At 40.9% G+C, this 22,909-nt stretch overlaps 2 protein-coding genes across 3 annotated transcripts; both read left to right on the top strand.

Annotated features, from left to right (window-relative positions):
* Positions 1 to 8,107: 8,107 nt before the first annotated feature.
* arsia (arylsulfatase family, member Ia) lies at positions 8,108 to 11,975 on the top strand. Its single transcript, XM_037077341.1, has 2 exons — positions 8,108 to 8,942; positions 10,481 to 11,975. The coding sequence occupies exons 1-2, from the start codon at positions 8,629 to 8,631 to the stop codon at positions 11,877 to 11,879; spliced, it is 1,713 nt and encodes a 570-aa protein (XP_036933236.1). The 5' UTR covers positions 8,108 to 8,628; the 3' UTR covers positions 11,880 to 11,975.
* A 258-nt stretch (positions 11,976 to 12,233) lies between these two features.
* Positions 12,234 to 22,901, top strand: LOC119008153. Of its 2 annotated transcripts, XM_037078261.1 has the most exons (6): positions 12,234 to 12,246; positions 19,437 to 19,537; positions 20,401 to 20,721; positions 20,899 to 21,138; positions 21,228 to 21,362; positions 21,464 to 22,887. In XM_037078261.1, exons 2-6 carry the CDS (start codon positions 19,489 to 19,491, stop codon positions 21,649 to 21,651), a joined length of 933 nt encoding a protein of 310 aa, XP_036934156.1. In that variant the 5' UTR covers positions 12,234 to 12,246; positions 19,437 to 19,488; the 3' UTR covers positions 21,652 to 22,887. The 2 variants fall into 2 exon arrangements, with proteins under 2 accessions (XP_036934156.1, XP_036934157.1); XM_037078262.1 differs by lacking the exon at positions 12,234 to 12,246 and having other exon boundaries at positions 17,543 to 19,537; positions 21,228 to 21,358; positions 21,464 to 22,901.
* Positions 22,902 to 22,909: the final 8 nt, after the last annotated feature.

Raw genomic sequence — 22,909 nt, 5'->3', positions numbered from 1 at the left:
ATAACGCTCCTGTGATTTTGTTTCCATTTGAACTCAGTTTCAGCAGGTTGCGTGTCCTGTCTCAGGGAGGGTCACTTGTATGAAGCAGTCAAGGCCTGTATGATTTGGATCAGTCTAGTCTTATGGGTAATTTTCCTCAAGGGCAATCTGATTTAGCTGTAAGAGTCCATATTAATGGTCTGATCTGTATTTCTGGCAGTAGGCTCCCTGAAACAGCCGCCTCAAGGTTGCTTCTTCAGGACTTTCTGCTGCAGAGGCTTTTATGGTTTCTGGTTGTTTTATATCACTGATAGAAAAAAAGCAGAAACTGATCATGCTCTTTTGATTTTACATTGTGTTGATCCTACCTTTGATTTACAATTCTTCCAGACATTAAGTGTATTACAAAAGCTCCAAACATTTAGTTTTCTTGTTCTTGGAAGTTTTAGGATACAAACTTTCAGCCCTGGAATAAATCTAACTTCTGACAAAGATCCCCTAAATCCAGGAAATATGATAGTATTTTATCATGTCACAACTTGGTGCCCCCATGTTTGAAGAAAATGCAGTGAAAGTGTCCTCTATGATAGATAAAACATGATAAAATGTCCTCTATGGGGTGCCCTTACGTTGAACTAATAACGGGTATAGTGCCCTCTCTGCATTTCTGTGCACTGGTGCCCTTTTTATTCACATTTTTTTCACCCCTGCCCCTCAGATTTTTTGAGTCTGCCACTGTGTGAACCTTAAAAGTGTTCCTCACAATATTAAATAGAAATGAACAGTGGCAGATGGTTTCTTTCAAAGCGAGCCCAGATACCGCCAGCTTTATAACTGTGCACACACACTTAAAGGTGAGAAATGAAAGGGGGGCGCCAACATGGACCACTGGCTCACGCTGAAGGAAATAACACCGACTGTAAGTCTTAAAATAAAACTACCTCCTCTTGTCCCTTCTGGCTACCATTTCTGCTGCTACTCTTGTGGCCGTGGGTTCCTTTACGCAGCTCTTGTCTTTAATCTCTTCATGTTGGAAACACATCCTCCATCCACAGAGCTTGACGATCCACAAGCTCTCAAGTCAAATCAGAAACTTTTCAAAAGCTTCCAGGAAGGTCGATCTCCCCTCCATCAGGTGTGTGTGGATAAAAGCGCAATTTTTTTTCTTTTCAACTGAAGGTGTCTGAACACAACAGGCTGCCAGGCAGTAGATCTGAGAGACCTGGTGGTGAGACCTTGGGTCAAGTTAAAGGAGCGTATTGGGTAAGCAGTCGCTGACAGACCTGAAAGAGTCCCATTCATCGAGAAAAACCAGGAAGGAAAGCAGTGTGTATTCCAAACTCAACGTCAGGGCTCAGTGGGTCTCACCAAGCTTGATTTCACCGTCTTACACACACTGCACACACAACTGCAGGTTTGGCAACGTATATGAGGCTGACTCAGCTCCTATTTTCACAGTGTTGATGGGACAGACCACCAAGGTTTTATGGAAGAATAAGTATTTGTTTAATATGAAACTGAATATTTCCTCCGCCTACGTTTCCTATAAATATCATAATATAATGACCTAATAACGGATGTGTGTTGATAAGCACTTTGATGAGAGGTGTGAAGTTATTGAAGTGGAGGAGAGGAACAACTTCACATCTGGGCGCACATGAGCAAGAAGCAGACCGTTTCCCTCGGCTTTGATGACATGTTGTAGTAAAAGTGACTGGGATATTTGTACAGGTTACCCTTGTAAATGGCACTCTGTCTCACAGGAAATAAATCCACTTCACATTCCACACGTTCAGCAGCTCACATCTGCACTCACTCCGCAGGTAATTACCCCCAAACTACGGCCGGCCAGACCGGTTATTACTGGGGGACCTTTAATGTGTCACAACCTGTCAGGTTTTTTGTTCCATTTCAAGTAGAAAAACTTCATGATGTATTGATAGCTCACTCGAAAAGATTATGGCTCATTAGTAGTTTATTGATTCAAAAGTAACAACCCATTTGATGGAACTGCGGGAGGGTCATAATGAAGTGTTGTGTCTGGCCTTCCTGCCCAGGTGCTGCCGCGGCTCCGCTACCTGAGCCAAATCAAATAACCTTCAGTCAGGGGCCGAGGCCAGCGCTTGGACCTCCGCCTCACCTGTGATGTCCCACCTGGTACGACATAATGCGTGGACCGTAAACCTGCCCCGGAGAGAGAGAGAGGGAGAGAGAGAGAGAGAGAATGCTTAAACATTGAGATCTTACTCTTCTTCAGACTCATTTTTGTTTTTTTCTAACGTCTACATCTACGTTCAGAAATGCTTGTTTTACACAGCAGATACTGATTGTGGTTGTTGCTGTTGAAGCTGACACAGTGGTTAACCACATCCACTGGGTGAACGCCTCAACCACGCCCACAGGTGCACTCACTCACAGAACTGTTTGTGTTATTTTTTTGTGTGCTGTTTTTAGCATAAATCTTATTATCGAGGCCTATACCAAAGCAAAACGAGTAAATTGTTAGTGGAAAACTAAGTTAAGACCTGAATTGTGCTTTTCGTTATGTGTTGTGACATGATTTTCAGTTAAATGTATAAGATCTGTGAAAACAGTTGTTTAAATATGCCGTAACAGCAACAAAATAGCAAATACCCAGACCAGTAAACGATAGTAATTGCACGCTCACCTTGGGTGCCTTTGCAAAGAGTTGCTCCGAGCACCACAGTTCACTTTGGCAAACACTCGACTGTTCCTAAGTGTTTCATGAAGAGTTAAAGTGGATCTACTAGCTAAAAACTGAGGAGTCAAGATAACTCAACACACGGAGAGCTGTTTGTTTGTTTGTGTAATGTTAACTACCTGCCAGCTACTAGTCTGCGTGTCTAAAATGCATTTTATTGGCAAATTGTAGTGTTTCTCATCACCTCTCACATTGTCATCCTGCTCACTACCGACAAGCTTTTGCACAAGTAGAGCCTAAAGTACATAGTACATATCGAGTGAGGAAACAGCTAGTTAGACAGCTAAAGCAAAGAGCGCTAAGCCCCTATCATTCAAAAGCTAGCCTAAGTTAAACTAAAACTAAATTTACTTAGTTTACCTGTGGTTTGAGCTGACATCTTGGTTCATCAACTTTTAATCCAAAACTAAATTAAGCAGTAAATCCAGTCATGATTGGTCAACCCAGCCTGCTAACTCCTGCTAAAGCTAATTAACTAGCAGATCTCGGCAGCCTTCATCTCAGTGGTTCAGTCTTGTCTGATTTGGTGTTGCTGTAGACATGTAACCCAACAGAGATGAGAGATTGTAACTCAGAGGTCTGTAAATAATCTTAATTAAGATACACAAGTTATTCTGGGGATCAAAAATAGTAAAAGTAAAAGGCAAAAAAACACAGCCATTGGAAACATTGTTAGGCGTCGTTTACGTAGTTTGTTGACCAGCCTGAAACCCCGTCAGCTTTCATGCCAACTTAAGTTGTTGTCTGGCCCTGTAGGGCAATGATCTGTCAGTGGTTGTTACATGTACATTATTAAAGCCTGTTGAATGAAGCTAAACCGACCTGAGGGAGAAAGATGAGTGTCATTTGCCCTAAAATTACCCCCCTGATTTGATGAACTGATGTTGAAAAAATGATAACAGATGAGTAAATGTTGAGCGAGCTCTAGAGACAAAGGTACTTTTGTACATAGTAGAGGAGCGACGAGCTGAATACAGTCCTATTGAAGTAAAGGTTTTGGCTGGCGCAGGTTGGCGCACAGGAAGAAAGAAAAACCTCCATCCAGCCTTACTCAGATTAGAAAATTGGGGTAAGAGGGGAAGTAATGTGCAGGTTTACTGGCAGGGCCGTGTTGATTAGAAAGAGGGTAGTGTTCATGGTGAAGGGGAGCAGCCGTATTCAGTAACAGCACCTCTTCCTTTAGCCAAAGCCAACATCTGGTGCCGACCGACACACCACAGCAGCGGCAGCACCCCCCACTCTCTGCTTCCCTTTCAACTTATTATTGCATTTTATGGTTCCCCCCAAAAAAGGCTTAGAACCTGTTCGGAAAGTGACGTAAAAATTAAAAGAGGTTGGTTAAACACACAACGTTTTTTACTGCCTTTGCTGTTTGTTCAGAAAGCCGTACTCTGGATGTTGCTTCAGTCATGAGCCTCTCTAAAGGTCGAAGTAATGAGCGTCTTCTGAATGAAACCACGCTTTCATTGTGTTTTATATATCCACTTTCAATTAAGAAGAAGTGAAAAGGGAGTGCTGGTAAATTCACGATGTTCCACATCACACTGTTCACATCCTCTGGGAGAAATTGGATGAATTAGGAAAGTGACGCACAACCAGCAAACACAGATGTTCACAACAATAAAAGGCATCTTTCTGAAGTTGCCTGATCAGGGTGTTACTCTTATGTTTAACCTGCTTTTAGTTCTGGGAATTTATGTAAAATTATCCTGAAAAACACAAATTCAAAGCTGTTGTTGAACCATTTGGACTACCGGCATGGTTTGGGGCTCTTTAGAAAGGTAATAAATTGTTTTTTAAAAAATAAGAATGCAGGTCACCTGTATAAGCTGGAAAACACAATGGGTCCACATCATAAAGTCTAACGTGGTCCAAATTCAAGTTCAAGTTCAAATTTTATAAAAATATTATTGGAACATGGAAACCTCCAATCATCTGGGGAAAAAAGCAATTTTATGACCACAAAATACCCTTACTTGAGAGTAACAGGAGCACTAAACTCATTATAGTTATTTATTTCCTTATTTACATAAGATGCTTAGGTAGAAAAACAGCACATCCAAAGAGCGAAATGCATAAAACTATAGAAACACATTTAACTTCCATGTTTAGGGCTTTAAAAACTGATATAAATTTTACCACATTTTAAATCTCATTGGCTACATAATGCATCAGTCATCTGGAGGTGGAAGTGTAAGTGGCTTAGGAGAAATAATAGAGGGTTGGTCTACACTTGTCTACACGATCACTCATGGGTTGTTGTAGGCTCTAGGGCGGGCATTGAAGCTCATATCTGCTCAAATGAGCTGTCAATCAAAAGGCATGCAGAGAGATAATAGCATCTGCTGCAGAGTGTTTTGCCACTTGGTCACTGTTTGTTTGTGTTTTTGTTGATTATTACCTCACTGAAGTGGTTTTATTTCAATATGGTTCTAATGAGTAGAATAAACAAGAATAAAATCTTGCTTGTGATATGGTGTGACTTCACACTGAAAGTGAGGTGTTTACCTATTTGAAATAATGCTAGTGAGATGAAATCGGAGTCTGAGAATGTGATCTGCATACAAAACTTCCACTGAGTCACATGTCACCTCATCGTGACTGGTACATTAGACCAGAGTGACCTTCTCTGACACACCTGGAAACATGACCACTCACTGTGTCTGAATCAAGCTCTAACTGGAATCAGACTGCTGCGGTTTACGAGAATGCTAATAAATGAACATATTTCTTTATTCTTAGCTCATTTTGACATTTAGCAGCAGCCCAAAATAAGTTATGACAAACAAAAATAACCCTCATAAAACCGCCTATGGTGTTTGTTCAACATTTAAGGGTCAATGAAACGCCTACTCGGGGTGTATTGTAAGGTAGCTGTGCTCCATGAATACCATCATCAGACCTTTTCTTGGCTAATGCTTGAATTCTTTTGGCTTCAGGACAGTTAAAAAAAAATCAACCTATCACCATCTTTTCAGACTTCAAATGATGACGAGTATGTGAGCACATGCTTGTGTTAATATTTGTGTGCATGTGTGTTGCGTGAGTGTGTGTGTAGCGGTGTTGGTTGTGAGTAAAGGTATTTGTTGACACGGTGAGCTCCTGCTGCTACTCCTCTGACCAACAGAAAACAGATGAGTCACATCTCATAAGTGTGGCTTCCCCAAAAGACCTGGAGACTCGTACTTTCCTGGCAACACACACACTCGGCAACATCCCTGTTCTGTCTCTGCTTCGACTATTGCAACCTGTTGTTCGCACATTTTTTAACTTGTAAATAATATCAACCCAGGCGGTGTGATTGCTTAACATCTCCCTGGTTTTTGCTGCTGTCCAAGCCGCTCCCTCCGGGAAAACTATATAAATAAACACGATGGTGTAAAACTTCAGGTGCACCTCAATCATTTTTTTCTTTTCTCTCTCTCCTGGCTTGACCTGCCTTCTACTCAGAGGCCCTTCTCCTGAAATTCCTTAGCTCCACCCGTGACCACGGCTTCATGCCCTTTACGGGAGGCTCATGCTTCCTTTAGCTGCCCCGCGACCTCGACCACGTCCACAAGTCTCTCCGTAACCAATACCAATATTTGCGAGGTGTGATGTTTTACCTTCCAGCGTGCTGACCAACTCCTGGCTTCGACTGATCTCATTTTTATGTGTGGACTGTGTTTCACCTCAGCGACCTCCAGTTCTTCAGCAGTCAATTAAGTAAAAGTTCTGACACTCAGGGAATGTGCAGAAGATGAAAATATTAGGACTTCTTATTAAATCAATACACTGCATTGTATTCTACAAATTGGGGCATCAATGTTGACACTTTTGGTCCTGTAAGTCTGTAAGTAGGTGACCATGTCACATAATGCAGATGAAATTTGACATGCTAGATATAAGCCACTATCATGTGTCAGGCACACAGCTCACTGATACCAAGACCGAATATGAAAACACCACAGCCAGGTGGCAGCTTTGCATTTAAAAGGGATTCGCCAGTGGTAGTAAGGCAATAATCACCCTGACATAATACAGCGAATTCCTTTTTTATTAACATGATTCAATTGTCTTTAAAAGACACCTGTTAAAAATCTACAGTTAAACTTGTAAAGATGTGACGTTCTTTCATGATGACACACATGAGAAGTGAGAGTCACTGTGAGCGACCAGGCTCAGCTTACAAATGAAAACGACTGGACACCAGACCGAACACAGTCTCTGAGACGGAAGCCAGTTTGAAGGCAGGGGCTCCACAGTATGGAGGTGATTTACAGCAGATCCGATCAGGACTATGACTTCGGGGACAACAAAGACATCAGAAGAGGCATGAAGCAAGAGAGAAAGTCGGGCTTTAGCAGTGGGTGAGAACGGCGTGTAGAGCTGAATATTTTTTGTTCAGCTTTCTCAGTGAATTGAGGTTTTATTTTGATCAAAACAGTGACTGTGAAAAAGGTTTCGATGAGTTTGTGAGTTTTGAATTTAACATGTTTAACGATGAGTTAACAGGACAGTTAAGCTTGTCTTAGTTTGGTAAAAGAGAGAAACTTGAATGCAGAAGGCTTACAGTTGTACTTTCAGGAGTAGTTGTAAAATAGTTTTAATGCTTCTTCATGCTTGACATTTTTTGCATTAGAGAGTTAAGAGCTTGTGAAATCTTCGAGCTCAAACTAATCAGACTTTCACCTTGTCAGGTAAGTGGTGTTATGAGACCGGATGTGCTGTGGTTAGCTGATTAGCATGCTTACTTCAGTGGGAATCTCTGCACAACAATGCAAAGTCTTTCACACGACTCAACACTGTCATACCTGCAAATTCTGATGATTATTCCAGTTAATTTTCTGAATGTTGTAAACCAAATTAAACTGTCCATCTCTTACAAATTGCCCCTCTACAAATCCCTCTGTAGCATATCTTCCTCTCTTGATCTACATATCATACTTCACAACCAACATTTAAAACAAATCAAATAAGGGCCCCTCATATTTCTTTGATTCCTCATCAAAGTGAATCTGCAGCGCCGATGAAGCAATCCATGCACTCAGGAGCTGTGGCTGAGGCTGTGCAGTCGTGCTGCCTTCTGTTGACCCGCTGGATGATTTGTCAAGTGGTTCTTTGACGCCTGGTTGGAGATGTTATCAGGGTCTGGGAAGTCTGCTCTGTCTCTCTCCTCAGGTCTGCAGCGCTCATAAAACAGCAGGAATAATAAGAGAGTGTTTGTGAGCGCGGTGGAGTGGAGTCGGCGAACAGTGTCCGTGATTGTGTCTGTAGGGCCCCGGAGTCGCCCTGAGACTCAAATCTCCCCCACACACCGTGTTTTTCTGAGTGAGGGTCTTTCTGTAGAGTCTCTGTCATCCACTGCTAAACCAGGTCAGATGGGAATTACTTTTTTTACGTGCTTTCTAGTAATTTGTAGAGCTGGCAGTGTGGTTCGTTGAAAACAAATTACCACGAAGCAGCATAAATGAGAGCAGGGTGTAACTGCTTTCATGTTTAAAGCCTCCTTTACTTTGAATTCCTGAGATTTTTCAGCATAATATCCAAATTTAGAGGAAAACATCTGCTTGGATTTATTCAAATTATTCCACAAGAGGTCTAGTGTGAGGTGTAAACTCACTGTTAACACCTGGACGTAGTAGAAACATGCCTGTGTGTTTTTGCTTGGTAGGGGGTTGATGTTATTCCAGTGAGGCAGCAAGGCAAATGGGCGGGTCTAATGGGACCACTGGGGAAAATGAAGTGTTTTCAAAGGAGGCTGAAACAGTTCGGAAAGTCAGAGAGGATGGAGGTGTAGCCTTTCTCTGACATTTCAGAATTGATTAACTAAGATTTAAGGACACAGTTTGTGACATTTGATGAGTTTTATCCTCACTGCACAATGACTTGGTGTCAGTTTGATTACAATTAATCTGTTTGACTGAGATAAAAGGATTTAAATAACCATGGCAACCTCAGCTCTGACCGGCTTCTCCATGATGAGCCTGCTCAGCCTCGGGTACCTGACCTGGGACATGATGAGCCCTAACCAGGTGGAAAACGAGCCAGACCAGACGTTTGCTGACAGGTCTCCCGTTCCGCAGCCTCCTCACATCCTTTTCATCATGACAGACGACCAGGGGTTCAACGACATCGGCTACCACAGCTCTGACATCAGGACACCGGTGCTGGACAAACTGGCTGCTGACGGAGTGAAGCTGGAAAATTATTACATTCAGCCCATCTGCACCCCGTCCCGCAGCCAACTCATCACCGGCAGGTAAAGTGTTTGTTCTCAGAACTTCAGACTAAAGTTTTCCATTACTTTTATCAGAATGATATTGATGTAAAACACAATTTCCACAGTTTGTTCATCAAAAAACTTTTGTAAGCAATAACATTTGAATGAATGAACAGCGATGCAAAGAGCCAAACTTTTACAACACTTATTACTATAATGTAGAGATATTTGGGATATTGTTCTAAGTAAAACAGTAATAGATAAACAAACATAAATGTAGGATCAGTTGCAGTGTGTCCTGACATGTTTTGGCAAAAATCAACTGCAAGTGGAAATACCCAGATTCAGAATGCCCAGATTTTGTAATTAATCATTAGTATTACTATTTTATATTTATTATTATATATTAAGTATTGTGCTAATAAAGTAATCTACGGAAGCCGAGAACAGCCATGGATTTTTTGTTTTTTTTGTGTGCATTGTTATCTTGTGATTATGACTTATTATCTTGTTATCTCGATATAACAAAGGTTATTTTCTCATGATAATGAATTAATTTATTTCGTTATCTTCTCCATGGAGATGCGGAATAACATTTATTTGCTGAAAAAAAAAATACAATGACTTTAAAAAAAGAAACAAAAAACCTTAAATACTCCTCAATGAGACGCCCAGACCCTGCTGATTCAGGTATTCTACACTGTAAAATCTGACAAAGTGACTGTAAACAATAGAAGAAACCAATAACCTCAAAATTACCCAGTAGACATACTTTATTTATTTTAATTTGTTTAATGTTTCAGCTTGTCAAACTGAACTTAATAGGCTACTTTAGTTGTTAATTCTGAGGTAATCGGTTTCCTGACTTTTTTAAAGGAGGGTTGATCCTGTTAGTTTTGTGTATTTGTGTTCAAATAAAATTCAAAAAATGTACTCTGTAAATTTGACTTCAAAAAAGTCAGTAAAAGTAAAGCAGATTTTAAATTCAATTTCTACAAGCTAAAAAGTTTACAGTCTACAGCTTACAGTCTACTCTACTTTGTCATTTTGAGTTAACTGGTTTCTTCAGTGTTTTTTAAGTGTTTAAAGTCACTTTGTCAGCAATTTAAACTGTGGATGATAGATGTTTTCACATCTCTTTACGTGGTTTACTTGTCTTTACCTCTTGAGATATAATAAGAGAACTTCATTTGTGACTGCAGCTCAAGAGTCAGAGGCAGAGCGAAAAGAAAGCAACTGAATGATGTACAAAAATGAAACAAGACAAAGCAACAAAAAAACAGAAAAAATGAAAAATAAAATAAAAACATTGTCTATTGACCTTTTGCATTTTCAGATATGATGGCTTGACATCTAGGATAATTGCTCCCATAAGTGTAATACACACAGTGTAGAATAAACTAAAACTTTCAAAAGTACAACAATTCCTCAACATTTGCTCACCACACATGAAGGAGGTGACAGCTTCTTCTCCCGTCTTCTCTGACTTCCTGCCACTTCACTTCCTGTGTGCAACTGTCTGATTATTGTCAACACATGAGGCATTCTGAAACTTTTCGTAATCAACCATTCCTCAGGTACCAAATTCACACTGGCCTGCAGCACTCCATCATCCGGCCCCGCCAACCCAACTGCCTGCCCTTTGACCAGGTCACCCTCCCCCAGAGACTGCAGGAGCTCGGCTACTCCACTCACATGGTCGGCAAGTGGCACCTGGGCTTCTACAAGAAGGAGTGCCTGCCCACTCGCCGAGGCTTCGACACCTACTTTGGCTCCCTGACAGGCAGTGTAAACTACTACACCTACGACTCCTGTGATGGGCCCGGGATGTGTGGCTTCGACCTCCATGAGGGGGAGTCGGTCGCCTGGGGCCAGAGTGGCAAATACTCCACCCATCTCTACACGCAGAGAGTCCGCAAGATCTTAGCAACCCACGATCCTCAGTCACAGCCGCTGTTCATCTTTCTCTCGTTCCAAGCTGTTCATACACCCCTGCAGTCTCCGCGGGAGTACATCTACCCGTACCGTGGGCTGGAGAATGTAGCACGCAGGAAATACGCCGCTATGGTCTCAGCCGTAGATGAGGCGGTACGTAATATAACATACGCTCTCCGCAAGTATGGTTACTACCAGAACAGTGTCATCATCTTCTCTACTGACAACGGTGGCCAGCCGTTGTCTGGTGGCAGTAACTGGCCGCTCAGAGGACGTAAAGGCACCTACTGGGAAGGTGGTGTCCGGGGTCTGGGGTTTGTTCACAGCCCTCTGTTGAGGAAGAAGAAGAGGGTGAGTAAGGCCCTGGTGCACATCACGGACTGGTACCCCACACTCGTGGGATTAGCAGGTGGGAATGAGTCCCTGACCAGGGGGGTGGATGGGTATGATGTTTGGGAGGCTATCAGCGAGGGGAAGGATTCGCCCAGGTTGGAGATCCTCCACAATATTGATCCTCTGTACAACCATGCACGCAGTGGCTCCCTGCAGAAAGGATTTGGGATCTGGAATACAGCTGTGCAGGCATCCATACGAGCCGGAGACTGGAAACTCCTAACAGGAGACCCCGGCTATGGAGACTGGACACCGCCGCAGATGCTTCCAGGTTTCCCCGGCGGCTGGTGGAACCTGGAGCGCCACACTGAGCCCCGCAAATCTGTGTGGCTTTTCAACATCTCCGGAGACCCGTATGAACGTTATGACCTTTCTGAGCAGAGACCAGATGTTGTTAAAGAACTGCTGGCTAGATTAGTGTACTACAATCGCACTGCAGTGCCAGTAAGATATCCATCAGAGGACCAGCGGGCAGACCCCCACCTGAATGGCGGTGCCTGGGGTCCCTGGGTAGGAGATGAGGAGGAGGACAGCTGGGACAGTGTCTACCAGAAAAAGAGTAAGGATTGGAAGACGAAGCTTAAACTGTCCAAAAGCAGGTCATTTTTCAGGAGACTCAACACGAGGATTATGTCCAACAGGATATAGGAAGGACTTAAAAAGGTTCAGAGGAGACACACCTGAAGGACAAAGTTATATATCATCCTGTTGAGGGAACTTTTTAAAGATGTGATTTTCTCTGCAAGCTCGGGCAGAATTTAGTGGGCTGAAGTTGCAAGTGTATGTTCAGGCTCTCCAGGAGAACTGATTGATGGGAAACGTCCAAAGACAACTGTTCAAATGGAGTGTATTTACTTTGAATAAATATGAATATTCTGTTCTGAAAATGAGAGCTGATTCCATCTTACAAGATGATACAAGTCTGTAAGTTGATGTGTTATTTTAGTATCTTTCTGCTTATGTTACCAGGAGCGACAATGCGGCTGGTATTGTGTCTGTGAGTGTGTGTGTGTGTGTGTGTGTGTGTGTGTGTGTGTGTGTGTGTGTGTGTGTGTGTGTGTGTGGACAAAAAACGAGATAACCTCACCAACATGCAAGATGCAGTCTCAGAACTTTACAGGTCTGCAGCTGAGATCACAATGAAGGTATAATTCAAAGATAGAGTGCAGTCCGAGCAACAGGGCCGGAGCTATGGGCGTAGAAAGTAGGAGCAGAGTTACAGAGGCCTCCGAACTTCACACCCCCTTACCCATATTGGCTCTTATGCAGTCACAAAACTTTACAGGTGTGTAACTGAGGTCAGAATTAAGTTATGTGATCCAACCATGAGTACTGAGCATGCAGTTTGGTGACAGTTGGTGATAATGGACTGTTGGGTAAAACATTCAAACATTTTTACAGAGTGTGTTGTGTGGTTGGTTGTGGCTGCAACTTAATTTTTAACTTAATAAACTTGTCTTCACATACTGTATATACGTGGTTTGCTGTAATATTCCCTCGTTTGATGCAGAGAATGTACACTGATTATAATTGTACATGTAATACTCTGATAAATAACAGTTGTATTTATGTGGATTTGTCTCCTGGGAAGTTAAAATTTGCATAAATAATACTTTGAGACAAACAAGATGTTAAAATGTATAAATGATTTTTGTTTCAGATGTTGATTTTGAAATATGATTTCATGTTGTCTGAATGCGTTTTATAAGTTAAAAGGTCATTCTCAGCACGTGTTAAAGTTCATGAACTTTGAGAGTTTTTGCATTTCCGGGTTCCCGGGAAGGGAGGAAAGAGCGGAGCCTCGCAGGCTAACAGGGGGGAAGCTAGAGGACTGGAGCGTGAGAGAGACGGATGTTTTGCTGCTGCTGAGAGTGACGGAGTTTTTCTTCGCCGCTGCTGAGTTAAACAGAGTTCTTGCTGCTGCCGTAGGAGACCGGGGGTTTTCTCGCTGCGAGCTGCTGGGTGCGGAAACAGTCGCCACCAGGACGAGGGAGCGAATCACCAGCTGCAGCCGGGTCCGGCTAACTCTACAGATACACGAAGGTATTGCTAACAAAAAGGGTTTCTTTCATGAGCTCCAACTAAGCGCGCCAACGAACTAATCAAGAGTGCACTCAAACAAACTACATAGACAGTTAAGGTACAAGAGAAACTATTATTACCCGCGTCTTTGTTTTTTTTGTTCCTCTGGTTCATACCTAAGATGAAATCGCTAATCTGCGTTTGTGTGATTCAATTGTGTTAATTATTTGAGTATTTGAGTCTGTATTGAGTGTTTCCAGGCCAAGGTGTGTTCCCACTTGTCTCCACATAGTTGCTGTTGAAAGTGAGGATCATATGTCACCCTAGACAGTTATTTACTATTGAAATGTCTCTTACCATAAGATATTGAAGAAGTGTGAGGCTTCATCTTATAGTATAAGGTGGGTTTCTTAATACACGAGCCGGTGGTAAAAGGGTTACATACAGTTTACCTGTTTCACTTACTTTCACTCTTATGATGTCCATTGCACCATATGCATCAACTGAGTGCCGTGATCCCATCGCAAGACCATGTGGACAGGAATGAAACCTGGATAGCCAAAAACCTAAAATGAGCATTGGCCAGGAGGGCAAAGTTCATCTAACTCTCAACGACACACATCATGTATGGTTGTGACACACACTGTGTTGACACAAGTCTTTCCACAGACACTTAAACACCAGGTTTAACACCAGAGTTCTTAAAAAAGCAGTTCTCAGTAGAATAGGTGTAAAATATGTGTCTCAACAGAGTGTCCACAACAGAGTGAAAGGAGAGCGAGTATTGCACTTTTACAAGTACAAATGTATGCTGATGGTTCTCTGCATCCATTCGTTTTATTTGCAGTTGTGCACAGTAAATCACAACAGCAATATGCCCTAAAATGAAATTATTACACCTGTCAGGTTTGGGCCATGAACTCAACAAACAGAAACAAGTTGTGTACAGTAGTGTTGGCTGATCTTAAACACAGAAGCACATAAAGTTTCGCTCCTGCATGCAGGGTTAGAGTTATGGTTACCCTAACTACAAGTATATGTCATTATAATGAATCATGTTGTTTTGATTGTTACGGAGCACTGACAGACCTCCAACGTACAAACCTTAATTTTGTGTTTTTTGTTTTTGCTTACAATGATTAATTTAGCTTTTCATCTTGCAGTAACGTACATGTTCGTGCCTACTTATGATTCTCACTTCCATTTTTTTTCAGCAGATCAAGAACAAGTGCCCTAAAGACAATAGTTCAAAGTTGCCAAATACAGCACTTTCCATAAACTGTGGTTGAAGCTGTTTCCACAGTCACATGGTGTTACCTAACACACACATGCACAGATGAGACTAACAAAAAGGAACAAACGATTTCTTCATGTGCTGGAGGTTTGTCCAAAGATGATCATACCCAATCGTTTACAGCCAAAAGGCAAGGAGAAGTAAGAGCAATTCATTTCCTGTCTCACACCCGACCGCTGTACCTAACCGCCTCTCGTTTGCAGTTTCCTGTTCATCAGTATGTGCCACAACGTTTCTTGGCTGAGGTTTATCGTCTTTGTTTTATCTCGGCAGTTTTAACAGTTTCGAGTTCATCACTTTTGTGGAGATCACCGATCTGTCAAAGCTCATCATTACTCTGGATGACAGAGGAGCATGGAGCAGGTTCTTTTTCTTCTTGTGATGGTAGCTGGAGCATCGCATGGTAAAAATCACCATCATTCTTAAACAACCTTCAACATTCTGCAGAGCCATTGCAGCAATGTGTTAAAGGCAAGTATTCAAGCTGATTTATTTTGTGTGTGCCCCTTTTCTCTAGCTGTCTTCACAGCTGCTGAGACTAAATGTAACACCAGCCAAACCACATCTCTGTGCTCCGCTGCTCTGGGTGGAGCTGTGTACATCCAAATGATGACCAACGCCAGCGGATACCAGCTGCAGTGTAAGAAACAGCTTCCCACTGGATCCATAAATGTGTTCTCTCTGAAGAAAGACAAGGTGACGATAGGGGAGCCATTTAGTGGCAGGATGCAGTTCTTCATCAACAACGGGACGCTGAAGTTCACAAACGTGGCGAAGAATGATTCAGGTCAATACAGCCTTGAGGTCTATGATCCCGATGGGTTCCGCATCAAAGACATTCAAATAAAACTTGATGTTCAAGGCAAGTGTTTGAAATTTAACCCTATTCTCCAATTTATTACCCTCCTGTCCCCTCAGTATTTACTGTTACAAATTACCTGCTGATATGAAGGTTGTGCATTGTTTCTTCCTTAATTCTTCAATCTGGCAGCACAATTTGTTAGAGATGTAAATGAAATTGATAAAATTAGAACTGAGCTCTGCGTTACACGGCAGCAAATGATTCTGAGGATATCTTTAAAGCCATACTGAGGCTTCAGTCAGCGAATATTTATAGAGTTTCTAAATGTGGTTTGTGGTCGAACTGTGAAGAGTCATGATGGTGTTTTACTGCTTACCTCTGCTCTAGAAATTTGCGAAACATCAAACAGGGCAATTGTGTACCTGATACAGTTTTCATTTGTTGTGTGACACATCACATAATTAGAATGGCAACAGACCCATTTTTTACACACTCACAGTTACCAGCCACCTAAAATGGCACGTGACTCTCTTTTCAACAACATCCATGTATTATTCCCGATCCACACCAAAAGTTAACAGGATCTTTTCCGGGCCTGGCCCGTCCTCTGTCCGACGTGTCATGGAAATCTGTTACGTAGTTTTTTGTGTAATCCTGCTGACAAACCAACGAACAGGTGGCACAGATGAACAACAACCAATCTTTGGTGGAGGTGATCAAATCAAATCAAATCAAATTACATCAAATAAAAACCTTGTTCTTGGTTGTTGCAGTGCACTTTATAACTCCTGTTCTTTAACAGCTGTAGGTGTGTAATGTATAATGGTAGTTCTTAAAACCCACAGGATGTGTACACTGTCATCTTGGTTTTTGAAGTAATTACACTGAAGTAAAACAACAACAATCTGACACATGCCTACCATGTATTGAAGAAGGATGACTTTCTCTCTGTTCAAAGGCATTCCTGTCATGCTTGGCATGAATGTCTACAGTTGAAGTAGTGAACAAAATACATATTGAGCAACACTCAGGTTAAGGACTTGAAAAAAACTCTAATTTAAAAGCTGTACAGGTTCAGTGTAATCGGGGCAAAGGTCTAATATCAGCTTTTGAGCTTCTTATTTTCTAAAGAGCGATTTCACATGGGGATGCCAACAGTGGTGCTGTTGCTCTGCCAACAAACACTACGTCATCCTGCCGGTTAAGGAAAACCACACTGCTACATTTGCTTCTGCAAACGCTGCTGTTATTTCGGTTCACAAGCAAAGACCATTAGGTGTTTTTCTTATTGTATTCAGTGGGAGAAGTAAAGAAACGTCCAACTTATCCTTTGTTTGAACTACTTACTGTAGGTTAGCCGCCAACGACAGACTCTGATTTCCACTCATGTTCTCTACCTGCATCATGTGACACTGCTGAGGGCTGCGGGGGCAGGGGTGCTTTTATTGCATGTTATTGATGGGGGGGTCCCACCCTTCCTGCCCCCACCCATGGGATTTATGACAATGTCTATAATTACCACTGTGTTCTTCTCTCTCCAGAAAACATTTGGCCCATCGTGATCATAGCCTGTTGCGTGGCAGCGTTTGTTCTGATAGTGGTTGTGATAAGCTGCTGTGTCTGCCGGAAAAAGAAGCGTAATAGGAAGTCAGGTAAGACTGCACAGATCTGTTTGCATTTGAACTTTTCAGTCATGATACATGGGTGGAAATGTCAAACCCCTTTTGTTCTGCTTTAAATGGAAGTTCATTTTGTGTTTTGTGCAGGCTCGAGTATATAACTGAGACAAAATGCGCTCCGTATGAGTTCAGACTTGAAGGATCAGTGTCAACAATGAAACACAGAGGACGCCAGGAACAAACTGCAAACAGGACTTTTAGCATTTCTGTGGCTTCATACATTCAAATTCTTTGGAGTTATCATTTTGCATCTTGCATTGATGGTGAAAAAGATTTCCCGTATGCACTTCATGTTCTTCTAATTTTAGTGCAGCAGCTGTGTATCGGGTCACTGTTGAGAATAAAATGGTGTAAATCATTATAGTTGTGATATTATCTTTGTCAAACAACAATGAAAGATTGCTGGTCATAAATCCACACACACGAAAAGGTTGTAACCTCAGCAGAATCTCTTTAAATAGAGCAGAATGCTTCAAATATGGGGATTATTTTCATTTTTATTGTTGTCATTCTTCACCTATGTTAAACTCTGTTAGAAGCCGGATGTTGATGTATCTCTAATATATATATCTCTAATTGATAAAAGCAATCCTTTTATAGCTACAGAATGCACCACTCACAATTACTTAGATGTTGTTTATGGTTCAGTGCTGTCACTTAAAATCACATCAGAGACTTTAAAGATGACCAGGAGAAAAACAGCTGAAGTAGTTTATCTCTGAAGGTTGTGTCATGTTGTGTTAGGACGACATCTACAGGCTGTGTTTGGGTTACACACACGTTATTTCTGTTTATATTCACTTTAAAATGGCCTGGATACAAGAGACATTTGTGTTTGTGGTAAATGCACTTTATCAGTGACCTCTCAGTTGTTTTCAGTATCTAAATATATACTTTTCTGCAGAAGTAGTGTCACAGAGTTGAAAGTTACAACACCTGTCAGAAAAAAAAAAAAAAAAAAAAAATCCGTCAAAAATCCAGTTTCCCTAGCGTCCAGTTTCATTTCAGCAAATTACGTTGAAAATCAAAAGATGTCTGGCTGTGTACATGTTAAATGTTGTGCAAGTGTTTTCACAACATACATATGTTCACCTGTCTCACATGTGGATGATGATACAACGGCAGAAAACAGCAGCCAGAACAAATATGTTAGTTATAATAATTGTAGGTGATCTTTGTATTAGAAGCCATGTACATGGTGTATACTTTACGATGGCAACTTATGATTTGTTTCACTTCCTTCATAGATTAGTGAAATGACCAAATAAGTCATCCCACCTTCCTCAAAGTCATCCTCCAGCAGACATGGCCCCTGCGATTCAGAGCGGAGAACAGTGTACATTTTTACATGATATTGAAACCTTACTTTACAAACGTTGCGTTCTTTTGCTCATTCAAATTTGGATAATTGTTTAACAACACATCTTTAATGTGACAAACTCAGATCACATCTTGATTATTGCTTTACATGGACTTTAAGGACATTCACCCACTGACTGTTGAAAACAAAATTGAAAAGAAATGATGCACAACATGTTCCCAACATAGATGCGGAAATGATACATGATCAGTTGCCTGCGATATTCTGCTTCCTTAACAAGGTCGTGAAAAACAAGTGAAGCATCACTGTGATGTCTGGGGATGTTGTAAAACTACTGTATGTCGACAGAAATGTTTCGTCACATTTTGCCAATAAATGTTGATCCAATTAGAGCACACTGATGCAATGTTACAGAGTAAAAATCACCTGTCGCAACTGATGATGGTCGGACAACTGAAAGAATTGTGTTTTAAAGTGTTTTATTGAGTATTTGAGGCAACACACATGTCAAATATATTGTATTAATTAAAAGTAGGTAACCTGAAGGGTCTTATTTGTAAAGTTGATTTTTAAGTCTTATTCCCAACTCGTAAACTACCGAAGCATTGGGACGGCTGTCGATCCGACCACCAACCCAAAAGAATCAGAATTTGACGAGCTGGGGATGAGACACAAAAATCAACTTTTCTTACAAAATATAGGACCTTTTGATGTGAACATGTTTCACAGGATTCAATGTGCATTCATCTGTCTGAAAAGCTTACTTATTTCAGTTTTTAGTGACTTTAAAATGTTGTACAAAGCTCAGCCAACACAACAATATGTCTGCAACTGAAGAACAGTTTTATATTTGAATGTCAAAAAATGTACAAGCAGATGACTGTTTCTGATGCTTTAAGTGTCATTAACTTTGCCAGTGCTAGCCACATTTATTCTGCTTCCTCTTTCTTCTCTCAGCTGTAGGCTACTATTTTAACAGCACCCTGTCTGGTCCGACCTTGTATGCCTTTGTTCACTATGAGAAGACATTTCAGGCTGCTCAGTTTAAGATCTGCATGTTTGCTGTAAATGAAAATAAAGTAGAAAGGTTTGTGTGGAAGCTGCTGACTGGATCAACAGAGGCTGAACACTGAGGAGACATGGAGGCTGTGATTGGACTGTTGCTGATGCTGCTCGGAGTCTCTCATGGTGAGATGTTGAACTTTTTAATGTGACGTTCCTGATGAAAGCTGATTTATTTTATTCACACTCAAATGCCATATGTAGAAAGGATCGACTGAGTTATAAAGCTAATACTGAATCTGAATCTCAATCACAGTGACTTCATGCTGTTACACTAGAGCTACAATTTCTTCAGTATATAAAGGTTCTTTTTAGATGGTTTGCTGTCTTGCATTTGTTCATGGTTTTACTGCACAGTCAGGAGAGGCAGAGAGAAAGACTTCATACATTCAATTTTTCGGTTTAAAAGAAATATTATAAAACAAAAAAGTCCTCTTTAAATCTTTCTGTACTGTTTTCAAAAAATATGTTTTTTCAATTTCACTCTTGTGTTTAACAAAACTAAAGAACGCTCTAAAGTTGCTTCAAAATAAAAAAGCACTCATAGGGATATTGAATTGTAGAAACATGATGCTTACCATCAGAGGAAACATTATAACCCAAGATGTCATGATTGTATGGTTGCACCCTTGTCTTTTTTTTTAATTGCTGCAGCAGTCAAGTTTATTAACAGGACTGAAGATAAATCCCCATTTTCAAACCGAGAGTTTAAAAGTAATCTCTAAGATCTTCCCCCATTATTAAACATCTCCAGATTAAAGCAGAATCTGATGTGACTTTATTCTCCAGAGGTTCTTCACAACACTTGACAAATGTCCTTCCTTTTCATAGAAAGCCCCCTACACAGAAGTTATGTTTTATACAGAATATATTTGTACTGTCATTTTTTTTTATTTTTTTTATTTTAAGTAATCAAATCAGTAGAAATGGACTGATTAGTTTAAGCATGTTTTATCTTTTAATGCTTGTGTCTATAAATACATTTCCAGGTGTGGAAACCTCCTGTGATGGCAGAATAAATGGAGCTCAGTGTTATGGAGCTTTGGGAGGAACTGTGGTCCTCCGGCTGATGGACAGAGCCTCAGGAAAAAACAAATACCAGTGGGTCAAAAATGAAACAATGTTACTCCAGGGAAGGAAGAATAGGATAATAACTAATCAGTTAGAAACCAGATCCTCATTTACTCCCAGTGATGGAACATTTAGGATCAATAACCTGAGCAGGACTGATGGCGGTGAATATACTCTAAAAAGCTTTGATTTGAAAGGACATCAATTAGATCTTCAGATTCTACAGCTGAACATTCAAGGTAAAAAACTTTTTTGTGGAATGAAGCATCATTGATAAACACACGTGTCTTATTTTATTGCTAAACTACATATTTATTCTTCATACATCTGTATCTATGTCTGGTGTATATCAGAAGCTATACAGAATAACCAAGATCGTGTTGATATCTAAAGTGATGTGAGTGTGTTTCCTTCAGCTCCTGTGTCCTCTGTCCTGCTGGTCTCTGAGTGTCTGTCCCAGGGAGAGATGAGGGTGTCCTGCTCCTCTGAGGGAGGGGACAGTCCTCAGTACAGCTGGACTCTGGATGGACACACACTGACAGACGCTCAGCTCCTCTCTGGAAATAAAGACAGTAACACCATCACTCTGAGAGAAGACGTCTCAGGACAACTGGTCTGCTCAGTCAGCAACCACATCAGTCAGATTTCTACATGTGGTGAGTGAGAAGATGAGCAGAAAACAGTTTGATGATTATGATGCTGAAGATTAGCTGACATCAGTTATCGATCTATTTCTTTTCTGTAGGCTTCAGATTCACTGACTGCAGCTTATCCAAAGGGATGCACGTATCACAGAGAGTGCTTGTAACCAGCCAAACCCAGTGTACTGATCCAACAACAGCCCCGACCTCGATCACAGTAACAGAGGCGTCCACTGTGGGTAAGAAGAGTAACATCATGATGTCCATTATACCCTTCACTCACTAATCAAAGCTTAAGTCTAAATCCACTCCTGATTTTTGTGTCTCTTTATCTGAACAGATCAGTCCCTGCTCATCTGTGGTCTGCGAACAGTTGTGGTGGTTCTTATTTTGATCGGGATCGCCGTCTATTTTGTTTGGAGGAAGAAGAAATATGAGAAAGCTGAAGGCTCTGCCGTCCCTGAAGAGATGGACTATGAGAACTCTGTTGTGATGGTTGAAATGAGAAGTTCTGCATCTGAACTTTAACTTTCTGAACCAACATCTCAGTGTCGCCTCTCAGCTGTTGTGATTGGACACGAGTCTTCATGGATGTAAAAACAGATTAGAGTCAAAATTATAATCTCTTCTTATTCCTTTCAGATTCACTTCTCAGCAGCTCACAAACACCTTCCCATAATAAGTCTCTGGGTGTTCACTTCATTTGTGTCACTGTGGAAGCTCTGATTGAACAAAGGTGATGTGTTGTAACTCAGGTTCTATGATCACAAGTGGAGCCATTTGACTTTTATGTTTCATATATGTTTGATGTTTTTCTTCACAGAGAAAAGTTGATGTTTATGGAGATAAACTGTGTTCACTTTTTAGCTGTATATTCTAAAAATGTTGATTTGGTATCTTAAAGAGTAAACTGTCATTTTATGAGCATATTCACACGTGTGATTTAAGTGCTTGAGTCTGAAAATATTTAATTATGTGAATAACGATTTATTGTTTTTTTCTCATCTTATCATGATTACAAATATGTTAATTCTGTCACTGAGTACTAATGTAAATAATGTCAAATGTCAGTGTTCTGTATTCAAAACCTGTCAGTCAGTCATAAAAGTTCATGAAAGCTTCCTGTATGTTGACATACAGTATGTTTGATCATGAACTGTTCCTTTAATGACAGCTGATACCAGATTCATCACCAGTATCAGGTGTGAGGTTTCCCTCTACTGGTTCACAGAGGTTACTGTTGTTGCTTTTATTGACTGAACAAGTGCAGCATCTACACACAGTGCATGGTGGCATGCGCCTTTAATATTGTGTCGATACGATGATGGACTTTGGACCAAGAGGTTCAATGATAAAGTCCTTCACAGAGGTAGTGATCCAGTAAGTCTATGTGGCGTTTTGGTTTATAAGATCTTTATAATAATTAAAGCTGCATGACCTCAAAGTGAAAATGGATGTAAAGCAAAACAATAGAAACGTTTTTTCTGATGTTACATCACACAATTTCTGAGCATTCAACTTGAATTTGTTTCACTATTTCAAATTGATGTTGTGCAAAGCTCAGTGACTGTGTATATTTGTCTAACAACTAAACTAAATGTCTGCGACGGAGAAACGGTTTTATGTAAGAATCTTAAACTGGACAGTTCTTGAGTTGTTTCTGAGGCTTTTACGGTCGATAACTTTGCAAGTACCGACCACATTAGCTCAGCTTCCTCTTACACCTCCAAAGTGTACTATTTTAACAACATCCTGTGTTGTCCAAGTTTCACACCTTACTATCCAA

Source organism: Acanthopagrus latus, chromosome 18 (assembly GCF_904848185.1).
Source record: "Acanthopagrus latus isolate v.2019 chromosome 18, fAcaLat1.1, whole genome shotgun sequence".
Classification (NCBI taxonomy): Eukaryota; Metazoa; Chordata; class Actinopteri; order Spariformes; family Sparidae; genus Acanthopagrus; species Acanthopagrus latus.
Note: the sequence above shows the minus strand (reverse complement) of the source record. Positions and strands in the feature narration are given on the sequence as shown.

Bases quoted from the DNA above. Each gene is read 5' to 3' on its own strand.
- LOC119008153 (XM_037078261.1), top strand. From the start codon at position 19,489: ATGGAGGCTGTGATTGGACTGTTGCTGATGCTGCTCGGAGTCTCTCAT. The intron at 21,139-21,227 runs GTGAGTGAGAAG...TCTTTTCTGTAG, and splicing joins CAGTCAGATTTCTACATGTG to GCTTCAGATTCACTGACTGC. The intron at 21,363-21,463 runs GTAAGAAGAGTA...TTATCTGAACAG, and splicing joins AACAGAGGCGTCCACTGTGG to ATCAGTCCCTGCTCATCTGT.
- arsia (XM_037077341.1), top strand. From the start codon at position 8,629: ATGGCAACCTCAGCTCTGACCGGCTTCTCCATGATGAGCCTGCTCAGC. The intron at 8,943-10,480 runs GTAAAGTGTTTG...ACCATTCCTCAG, and splicing joins AGCCAACTCATCACCGGCAG to GTACCAAATTCACACTGGCC.